This window comes from Temnothorax curvispinosus, unplaced genomic scaffold (genome assembly GCF_003070985.1).
Source record: "Temnothorax curvispinosus isolate PA1 unplaced genomic scaffold, ASM307098v1 QBEX01011229.1, whole genome shotgun sequence".
In the NCBI taxonomy this organism is placed as follows: Eukaryota; Metazoa; Arthropoda; class Insecta; order Hymenoptera; family Formicidae; genus Temnothorax; species Temnothorax curvispinosus.
This window is the reverse complement of record NW_020221009.1, coordinates 22683-34707: the sequence shown is the minus strand read 5'-3', so window position 1 is coordinate 34707 and position 12025 is coordinate 22683. Positions and strand designations below refer to the sequence as shown.

At 32.2% G+C, this 12025-nt stretch overlaps 1 protein-coding gene across 5 annotated transcripts; it reads right to left on the bottom strand.

Annotated features, from left to right (window-relative positions):
* Positions 1–1574: 1574 nt before the first annotated feature.
* LOC112461268 (FAD synthase-like) lies at positions 1575–9004 on the bottom strand. Of its 5 annotated transcripts, XR_003041530.1 has the most exons (10): positions 8834–9004; positions 8639–8733; positions 8401–8524; positions 8081–8331; positions 7861–8003; positions 7454–7657; positions 7177–7362; positions 6754–7015; positions 6315–6433; positions 4583–6214 (listed from the first exon to the last, which is right to left on the bottom strand). XR_003041530.1 is itself a non-coding variant. In XM_025026449.1 (9 exons), exons 1-8 carry the CDS (start codon positions 8937–8939, stop codon positions 6763–6765), a joined length of 1362 nt encoding a protein of 453 aa, XP_024882217.1. In that variant the 5' UTR covers positions 8940–9004; the 3' UTR covers positions 1575–2032; positions 6754–6762. The 5 variants fall into 5 exon arrangements, 4 of the variants coding, with proteins under 4 accessions (XP_024882217.1, XP_024882215.1, XP_024882213.1 ...); XM_025026449.1 differs by lacking the exons at positions 4583–6214; positions 6315–6433 and adding an exon at positions 1575–2032; XM_025026447.1 differs by having other exon boundaries at positions 4583–6454.
* Positions 9005–12025: the final 3021 nt, after the last annotated feature.

Here is a 12025-nt window from a genome sequence, read left to right as displayed (position 1 = left end):
CGTCGTCGTCGTCGTCGTCGTCGTCGTCGTCGTCGTCGTCGTCGTCGTCGTCAGATTAATATATTATAATCATCAGATTAATATATTATAATCATGTGAATTATTCGTGTGTTCATCGATTATTCAATAATTTTTACCACTTATTGTTAAGATTCTTAATCAATTTAATGTGAGTCAATGCATTCTGCTATTAAAATTAGTCTAACAAAGAGACAGATTCAATGACAAATATTTGATTGATTGAAAATCTGAAATCAGTCATGTTTTCTTCATCCATCGGAATAATCGCCTTGTTTCGTGCGGATTGTGTGGATAATTATTTTGAAAAGGCATATAACAGTGGAACGGTTGTAATGGATATGAAACGGAAAGATTAATAATTATAAAAGTTTGTGCGCGTTTTCTAAGAGTTATAAAGCTACAGACAACAGTTTTCCATCATTCGTATAGCTATTGCACTTCTCTATTCACTTTAATCACCTTTAACAAATAAATCCTTTATTAATTCATCTTCTTTTCCATCTCACTCTTATCATAACTATCTACCTACTTACTCTATCTTATTCTTTTCTCCTATCTATAAATACGTACATATCTTTGTATCTGTCCCCATTCTTTTACTTATCGCTTTCTCGTTTTTTCGTTCTCATCTCTCTCTTTCTTTTGATATTCTCTTTTCGCTTATTGCGGTATTTTTCCTAACCGCTCGCCACAGTCTCCGCCGCGTCAAGGACCTTCTTTTCATGCTCACCCCTTTTCGCAACTTCATTCTATCTCCACCCGTTCATCAACGCACAATTCTCTTTGAGCGTATTTTACTTTATTGCTATTCTTTCATCTCTTCCAAAGCATGTTTCCTACTTTCTTTACTTTTTTTAAACATATATTTATTTATTCGGAAATAAACCAAGCAAAGAAAGAAATTAATTAATCAAGAGATCAAACATTCTGTATTGAAAATATCCAGATAATAGTGGACATTAACATATATTAAAATATATACATTAAAATATATTTTTCCTTAGATTTTATTGAAATATTCATAAATTTAAATATTGTTTAATTATAATCAAACCCTGCTCCACTGCTTAAAAAGTATTTAAAGGTCTACCATGTGCTGTTCCTTTTTCCTCCATTTCCTTATATTGTTTGTAGTATACATAACTTTATCGTTATTGGCCCTGATCCAGAAGAGGATTGGAAAAATCTAGGTCATTTCAAAATTGCACAACAATATCATACATTTAAGTAATACGTTTACTCAACTGTCTTCTTTCTATCGTTAATTCTGAATCGTAGAATTTCGCGTTTACTGCTATAAAATCGTCAGTCATGTTTGCAGATAAAGAAACTTTTTTATAATATGCAATATAAGACACGAACAAGTAAATTTCTTACAGATAAATGAAAGTAACAAAAACTCAACAATCTAACAACTTAACTTAATTCAAAACTATACAAAATTAAGATTCAGTATAATTTTCTCTTTATTGTATGCAAAAAAATGTCTCTTTATCATAAAATAAAAAATTAAGAGAAAAATATGAAGAAAAGATACTAAAAAAAGTAATCACCACGACTAGTTGTTGCAATTTCAAGACGTCCCGTTGTTTCCGTACTCTCTCGGAGTGTGCCACTTCATCTCTAGCCACCGCGTCCTACTCATTCCACTTTAGCACCCCATAGGGGGTAGCTACCCGGGGGAATCAATAACCGACGAGGGAGCGCACCAGAGGGTGTAGTGGCGGGGCAAAGGATCGCAGGTTGTAGAGTTGGGGGTGGCACGCGGAGCGGTAGAGCTTGGCTCCGCCTCCGGCACGCGACCAGCACGCGACCGTCGTCGCCACCGTCGTACCTCGCTCGTCTCGCTTCGTCTCGCCTCGCTGCCTCACCGCCCGCGCCGCCGCTCGCAACGACCACCACCCCTGACCTGGATCTTTTGTTCTCCTCAATGTCTTTCTCTCTCGCTTTTTTTCCAACGTTGTCGTGTCTTTCTTCCATTTCCGAATGAACGTTCCGGAATCTTTACTGCCTGTGTTTGGACAATGAAGTCACTTTTCATATTTTTATATGCTTCTCGATAAATGGATTAAATTAAATTTACATATAAATATAAATTTTAAGATGATCAATCCTGATTGAACGATTTAATGACAAGCATTGGCATGAAATATCGTGTAATCACAAGAATCGATCGTCTTTTAATATCTAAATTTTAATATCTAAATTAAGGCTCCTGATGCTGGCTCGATTGACAAGTCTGCGTTGACACTCAGCGTCACACTTGGCAAAATTGTAAACTAGACACGAAAAATAACGTTAAAAAGCTAAACTATTTTTGCAACCTACAGCGTCATTTTTCGTTTTATGTTTGTTTCGTTGTAGTGTTTTTATATTTAAAATAAATGTCATAGTGTGTTAGCATATACCGAAGACTTCCATTTTGTTGTAATTTAATATGTGAAAACAAATATTTTTATTTCCATTCGGCTCTCAAAGCTTGTTTTTATTCTTGACTAGGCACAACTCAATTCGACATATGTGGATTATTCATAATTGATTACCCAAGCAAAAGAGGAATTTCCGATTTATTTTACAAGTCTATTCTATTGATTACAAATGCTATTTATCGAAAAACATTTTTATTTTAATATACGTTGCAAGAATTTTTATAATATATTTTCTTGGTTCTGACGTCATATTAATTCAAGATGGCTACAGTGAGTGAACAGGAGCTTTAAGTATATGTAGTTCTTAATATAACTTTGCAATAAATAATGTTATTCCACTGCTAGTTTTCAAATGTGACACACACACACACACACACACACACACACACACACACACACACACACACACACACACACACACACACACACACACACACACACGCACACACACACACGCACACACACACACACACACACACACACGCGCGCACACACGCACGCACGCACGCACGCACATACAAAGGCGGTAATAAAAATAAGACAAAAATCAGAATTGATCAATTTATCTTAATATTTTTTATATACATCAAAATATTTTTTGCAATATATTCCAATATGTTTCACAGACTCCAAAAAAGAATGTGTTTAAAATATTTAATAAATTATATTTAAGATATTTATATAAATTTATATTTATTATAAAATATATATATTAAGTTGGGGGTAAAGTTAGGGAAAATAAAAACGTTTGAATAATAATATTTCAAGTTTTTGCTAAATGTATATTGATAATCACGCGCGCGCACATATATATTTATACATATGTATATACACACACATATAAAACATTATGTTAAGCAATTTTTTTATAGACATATATATTTCTACCAAAAATTTAAAACTTTACTTTTAATAACTAAACCTATTACTTTTATATATTCTAACAATAATCACATTATTGAATAGAATTATTAATAATTAGTAACTGAAAAGTTATGCATGAAGTATTGCGTGCAAAGAAAATGATTGGATTACGCAGAGACGAGCAGCAATAACATGTGCTTAAGTGGAAAAGGAAGATAGGTCGGTAGAAAGATTAGATAGAAAAAGGAAATGAGAGCGGCAGAAAGAAATCGATAACAGCGTGGCACGCGACAGCTTACCAACCCTCCGACTTGACTCGGACCGCTACAACCCTCGCGTCAATCATGCACTCTTTTATTAATCATCCCAACGAAAATCTTTGTGTCCGTACAGCCACAGAAAAGATTTCTAGATACAATACTATTAGGATCGAAATAGAGCCAATCATATTTTGTATTGAAAGAAGAATATTTTAATCTTAAATCTAGAATAATTCTGAGAAAATTAGAGGGATAGCATCAAGATTATTTTATTCTAGATTTAAGAATTCCTCTATTTAAGATTAAAATATTCTTCTTTCAATATTAAATATGATTGGCCCTATTTCGATCCTAATAGTATTGTATCTAGAAATCTTTTCTGAAAGTGTACAAATTTTTCGTTTGCGTGTTATAAAATATCTTCAACAAGCTGTTAAACAAAAGTCACTTAAACTTGCAGACATTTATCCAACTAGTGCTCCATAAGTCTTCGATATAATAATTAATCATATTTAATTGTGATTTTTATTCATCAATCTCTTATCATGATAGATCATTATCTCGGAATTTTTGGACATAACATATATCATTTAAAGTCAAGCGATTTTAAATTGTGGAAAAAAGATATAATATTATACAAATGTCATATATGCATTAACAATCTCGCTGCGCGTATATAATACTTGATGGCGCGAGACACTATCGTATCTTTTGATACTGTTTTAAACTTTAACAGTTTATTTAAACTGTAAAATTTAAGAAAATAGATGATCGATTTAGATAAAGAGTGAATGTAAATAGTAGAAATTCAGATTAAGACTTAGTACTGATTAATGTATATTTTATAAACTGCGATTATATATAATGTATATCTTATATTTTGTGAAATATTTTTTATTTCAGTTTCATCCTATTATTGTTGCTGATTTTTATATAATTTTGCAAACTATGTAACTGTGTTTAATTGCAATTGGGGAGGAGATAGATAGAGAGAGAGAGAGAGAGAGAGAGAACCTGACATCCAGAACTTATCTGAAAACAGGTCATTATTGTACCTACTGAATTATCTAGAAACGGCTTATAAATAATACATGTCAATTATTACCTATATTACTTTAGTGTAAATTTTTTGGGAAAATTAATTATTAATGTAATTGGCTTGATATCATAAGTTGTTATCTATTCAATTGGTTTGATGTATATATATGGTGTGATGTCTGCGATATATATATATATATATATATAAAATAGGAAATCTATATAAGAAAAGAATTCGTGATTTCTTTTCTTCTGGTAATTTGTCATTGTATAACAATAAAATGTCCCACATTTTTCATCATGACATATATGCTAACTTTTGATAAATAGTCAATACGGGCATATCACGGAATTTATGAAATCTAAACTTTTACGTTCTCCATATCGTGTGTAAAGCTTATTTACTAGGATCAATTGTTCAGCATCGCTGATATTCTAAGAAAAATCTTCACATTTGGAATATTGTAAGTATCGTAAATAACACCAAGATATTTAATTCGCGTATTGTCGAGATATTGGAAATATAGCTATTAGTTTAAATTTTTATTTTTGCTGATCTACGAGATAGATGAGAAATTAATGTATAATAATAAATATCGTACTTGGAAAAGCGCGAGGAGGATCGCGACAAAATCCAAGATTAGACCTCGCTCTCACAATTAGGTGCAAAAGTAACAAGAAATATAGGAGCATTCTGATCTGAATAAATAGAAAACCAAAATAGATTGAAGCGAAAATTGAGACGAGAATGACGAATTGTGCAGAAAATGAAAATAACGCCGTATTTTTTGGCAGGTAAAAAAGCATCGATTCCAAATATATCTCATTTGAAACTCGTTCAAGACTTGTGAAACATGTATATCTATAATTTATGTCCGCAGGATTGTCTCTTTCTTTCAGCCCTCTGTCCGCCCACGGGCGCGGGCACGAAGAATCTGCGAGAAGAACTGAAAAAGTGCGCGGAAGAGGGGAAAGCTAGTCGAGAATAAGTGAGTGGTTGGGCCAGGTTGGGTAGTTGCCTGAGTGAAGGCAGCACTGGACGAGGGAGGAAGAGGAGCGGACCGTTGGATCGGAAAGAAAAATACAGTCGCAAATCAAACAGAAAACACATTTTCGCTCTTTTTATACATCTTTCGCGTAAATATTTGTTCTGGAAATATACGTTCGTTTCGTTTCGTTTCCATCTCTAGTACCGGCCTCTCTTTCCTCATCTTTTTCAATGTATACAACAATGTCCATGCGTATGTGCGAGCATGCATATCGACACGTATCTTCTTTCTTATAACGCGTTAAAAATTACTGATCTTTTTACTTTCGTTGCATGTAAAGACTTAAATGATAGAATATAAGCTTATATGTAGGATAGGTTGATAAAAGTCTAAGCTTTAATAAAGGCCTGGATGAATAACTTGCGATATAGCACGGAACAGTAAGACACGTCGACACTGCGACTCGCTCTCAATTTAAAGTTTCAACGGATAAAAGTGGGAATACTTTAACTCGGAATGAAATTTCAAAAGAATGGAACAGGGATGGTGAAGGAATAAAAGAAGACAACCTGGATGTTCTCTCTCATATCTCCAACCAGTCGGCTTTCTTCAGCTGAAAAATGTGTAATACGAGCTTGTAGTTCGCCCCCACTCTCAAAAGATACCTCGGTCTCGCCCACTCTCGCCCCACAGTTCTCCCATCCTGCCGATACCTTTCTCTTCCATGATGTACATACATTCCAGTTTCATTGCTCGAATGGTTGAGCGGACATATTGAAAACTGCACACAGATAATACAAAGGTGCTTTTGTGGGTGCGCGTCGCGATTGTCCTTAAAAAGATTAAACAATATCTGAAAACATTTTTCGATTTTTGAAATTTGGAGTTAGAATCACATTGTAACTCAGCGATGGCATTAGTGCACACAATCGACACAATCAATCTTTCTATCTTGTGTATGCTATAATATATTACAAGTTCAGCCCCATATGTTTACTGTTATATTAGATATTATTACAATTTTTCTTCATTACGCACAACATTCATGCTGTAAAATATAACACGCAAAATAATATAAAAACAGATCATATAATACGCCTGTTGCAATCACAGTTTTTAAAATTACCATTCTTTATTACAATTACTTCTTACCATTGTTCTTTAAGCTGTCAATTTACATGGTAGATACAGCGATGAAGCAAAAGTCCATACGTCTTTCTTCGTCCAGTTGTGCAAAGGATTATCGATTTGTAATTGATTCACATTATCCATGCTGTTATAATTAGAGTTAATTTTACTTTCACCACTCTCTTCAACCTTTCCAATTAGTAATGTCGGCCGTAAGTGCGATTGAACGATCTTATTTATCTTATTATCAACTGCAGTTTCCACGGTATACATTATTAAATTATATCTAAGAAATATATAATTTAATTTTTATTTACTCCAAATATAACAAAACATCTGTTACATAATACTGATTTATATGTCGAATATATGTCAATATGTATGTCAATGAATTAGATTATATTTTTTAGACTGTAATTTTAAGAGAAATAGATTATTCTGTATTACTTGTCAACCATTTCCTTGATGAATTCTTCCATGTCAACCGGCATCTCCTTTTTGAAGTAAACCACTTGCAATTTGTTATCAGAATGTAATTGAGTTTTACATATATGAGCGAGATGAATAACAACGCTCGATTCCATACTACTATCGAAATATATTAAAACACGTTCAGGATTCTGATAAAATTGTCTAAATGTAATAAAAATTAATATATAATATGATAATATTAATATAATATCGATATAATACAATAAAATGTAAAATGTATCATCCTTTTTACCTAAGCTTTTCAAGAGATTGCTCATAAATCGGTCGATGTGAGCAATTTTGAAGAAAATTATTATACTTGGTAATACAATTTATATGCGGCGTTCGATCAAAATTTACGAAAATATCTGCAGGATTTAGTTCGTAAAATCTTTGTTTTGCTCTTTTAGTGTCATTTTCGTTGTCACTTTCTATGGTTACAAATGCTTTAAAATACCTGCACATATACTTTGTGTTTATTTCTAAGTGTTCAAAAAAATGGCTTATTAAAAATATTTTTAAAATGCAGATTTAAATTTATGAAAGATATACACTACATTTTTTATAGTAATACTTAATATTAATCAGTATATTTATGAAAATATTTAAAAATAAAACAAATGGTTATTATTTACAGTATAATTTCTAACTCTGCATTACCTGCAATTGTTCACTGGATAAGAACCAAAAGAAACATTGGGAAATTCTTTTACTACAGTTGATAAAGCATTTGCAAATAAATCTTCTCTAGCATCAATAAACACCTCTTCTTTTACAAATCTCTTGTTTGTAGAAAGCAATTCCTGAAACAAAGTAAGTATATACCAGTACAGTTTAGTTAAAACAATTAATGAAAATAGTTTATCATAAAGATATTTACCTCATACAAATTTTGAAAGGATTTCTCAAGAAATACAGGTGAACCAGGAAATACATATATGTTTTCTAATGTAATGTATGGAAAACTATTTGGTTTGTTTGTATTTAAACCAAATTTGAGAGATGCTTTTTCAGGAATTTGAGCTATCTTATAAACAGGGGATAAAGCATCATTGATCATAAAATGATTTTTTATTATATCTACTAATTTAGGATGATAATGTAGCTTATCATTAAAAGCTTTGGCAAGACCTATGGATTAAAACATATTAAGAAACTATACAATTATTGATTATATTTTATATAATACACAATATTTACCTTTATATGTAACATCATCATGTGTTGGCCCAATTCCACCAGATGTTATAACATAAGTGTATTTGTTGGAGGCATCTTTAATTTCTTTTGAAATTTCTTCAACATCGTCGCTTATAACAGAAATCTATGAAGCAGATTACTTATTATTACTATAAGAATAAATAAGAATAAATTCTACATATTAAGATGTATAAAATATCAAGCATATAATTACCATATTATATACCTCCCTGCTTACCTTTTTTACTTGAATACCACATTTATATAATAAATTACATATGTAATGTGAATTTGTATCTTTTACTTGAGCTTTTAATATTTCATCTCCAATAACTAGAAATTTATGAATACATATTCATATATATTCTTAGAACACATAATAGATGCTTTAAATATTTATATATAGCTTATTATATATTATATATATTCGAACCAATTATTCCTGCTGTGGGACGATTTAAACCTTTTACATAGCGCCTTGATAAGACGTATGCATGATTTCTTATATGGGTATTAATAAGACACTGATGTAAACTCATTATCACATAAAATTAACAAGTTTTATTTATATATAAAATATGTCTATATACACTTAATATATAATCTTTATTAATATGAACGTTATTATAAGGAACATTTGCAACAATATAATTTTTATAATTATCTACTTTTGATGTCACTTTTTAGAATTCAATCAAAAGTACCTGTATTTTATTTATTTTTGTTAGAAAACAGAGTTTAATAAGTTATAATCGTTTATTTATTGGCACTATAAAAAGAATAATTAATTATTAAAAGTTAAAACTTAATTAACTTAAGAAAGAGTTTGGTCAAAAAAATATTTTTGACCCCTTTTGACGGATTTTAATAAAACAGGAATCAATTAAAAGCTCATGTCAAAAGAACTCAATTATATGAAACTTATTTTAATCTCAAATCCTTGAGTCTTAGATATCGCAGTTAAAGTTGTTGTACGCTTCACGATGTGAAGGATGTCTTTTTTCTTTTTTTCTCCAATATTAAGATCATATGTTACTCTTACTGTGCTTCCAAACTCCTTAGAGAAACATTGTCATTTGAACAAATTATCCAATTGCTCATTAAACTTCTCTATCTTTAAAAAAATATTTTTTTTTATAATTATTGCATATTTTTTCATTCTAATCCTCTTTGATTGTTTTCTTGTATTCATATTTACTAGTTGACTTCATATGGGCACTAAAGTAAGATGTTAATATACGTTTTTTTAAATCTTATTCCGCTACTGGATGTCACATTCTTGTAGTGACGGCGGGCAATATTGAAATGGGAAGTCTGGTAACATTAATAACAACATTAACATTAGCAAACTTCATAAAATAGTTTCAAATTTAATTGAAATAGGTAAAATGTTATTATATTGAACTTATTCGACCTGATAGAAAATTTGAAACCCAGGTATGCCGATATGTTGGACTTCTATCTGTACGACCCTCCTTTAGTTGTATAATCTTGCAACTAAGGAGCCGATGCAGATACAATTCCGCCAGCGTATTTCAACCAAGTATTTTGTTTACACTTTAGTAAAAGCAAAAATTGAGTTGATTTTTGAGTATTTCTTGTCAGTATAAAAACAGCCTCAGGACCGTAAAGGCCCCCGCACAATGAAAAATATAAGAAACAAGGAACAGATATTAGCAACTAGAAATAAGAAATCAGGAATAAAGCTTTTTTACCATATATAATACCTGCGCACCGATACCGAAACTGTCGTTAAGGAGTTACAGAATCCCCGTGCTGGTGCAGCATTAGACGATTTTTGGCGATCGTTAGGTATGGTTTGGTACATATACCAAAGTTGCTATCGGTGGTTGCTATTGGTTCTGGTGCAGTTTGGTACCCTTTGGTTGCTTATACCAGAGTCACGCCAAAAATCACCTATTAATACACGGCTTCCGATAAATTTAAAATCTATTGCCTGTGTTGTTCCCTGTATTTTTCATCGTGCATCCAACTTTACTGTTGATTCTTTTGGTCCTAATTGCTAATATCTGTTCCTTGTTCCTTATATTTTTCATTGTGTGGAAACCTTTAGACTTATTATTGTTAGTTGTATATTGTTAATCAGGGCAATAAAATTCCTAAACACTTTGTGTGATATAAAGATTATTAAAGTCGGTTGGGAGGCCAAAAATGACTAAACGCTTTTTAAGTTAAGTTAGGTTAGATTAAAATTAATTGATTAAATGATCAATTACACGAATTTACATGGATTTGAAATTTCCTATGTATTTCTTATGCAAAACGATATTTATTATCTATTATTTTCTGCTTACAATGTGAAGCAAAGATATAAAATATTAAGAAATATTCGGGTTATTTTTCTTCCTATTTTACATTCCTATATTCTGTAACTGATTCTGTAACAGATTTTGTAACTTTTTTTGTAAACCACTTTCTTTCAATATTTAATTACTATTTTTGCGAGAAAGAGAAAGAGTTGAAACAATTTTTTATTTTTTAAATAGTATTTTTTCAAGATTATAAAATAGAATCAAATAAATATATTGTCGAAATTTCAGATAAACACAATAAATTTCATAATCTAACCTAACCTAAAAACAACACTAAAGATTAATTATATTTTTCACAGTGCCAAGTAATAATTTTTCAAAATTTTGTTATAATCCAAAAAGAAATAATTATTTTCATTAAAATCTAAGTGCAAATGTATCCACCATGTAACTATTTATATCTAATCACTGACAAGAGAGAGGTTTGTTCTCTGTGGCTGAACTTTCTGCACTAGTACGACAAGTGACACAAGTGTATAGTGTATATACATCCATACATATGACTCGTGCACACATGAGGCTGGTTTCACATGGGGCGTAAGATGCGTATGCGTAACTTGCGTGAGCCAATCAAATCATCTCAGCTACTATACGCGTATGATACGATTAAATACTGAGACGATTTGATTGGCTGACGCAAGTTACGCATACGCATCTTACGCCCCATGTGAAACCAGCCTGACACGGAAACGCTTGCCGCGCAGCAAGAAGCGACACATTAACCAATAAACTTTTGGTTTTTACCAAAGCGGTACGTTGATTGGCTACTGTGTCGCTTCTTGCCGCGCGGCAAAAAGCGACGCGGTAGCCAATAAACTTTTGGTTCTTACGGAAAAGCAACACGTTGATTTGCTACCGCGTCGCTTCTTGCCGCGCGGCAAGCGTTTCTGCGTCCTGTGTGCAGAAGCCATATGTCGCTGATCCATAATAGATGTGGCAATGCTGTTCGGCAGAGTGCGTTGACCAATCAGAAGGCTGCCGCAAATCGCGACCCGACTCGGGTCGCATTATGTTTCCATCGAGGGTTCAAATCGGGTCAGAGTCAGCCAAGTCAGCCAATAGCTATGCTGGTTACAATTGCAATGAGGTTAATTCCGTTATAACCAGCATAACCATTGGCTAACTGGTTGACTCTGACCCGATTTAAACCCTCGATGGAAACATAGTCAATAATGGCTACGTTTACACCCAGCGACCTGATCGCGGCCTGACCTATATTGTGACCCGAAGTAGGTCTAATCATCATTCGTTTACACCGAAAGAAACCTAAAAATTGACGGGATCGTATTTGG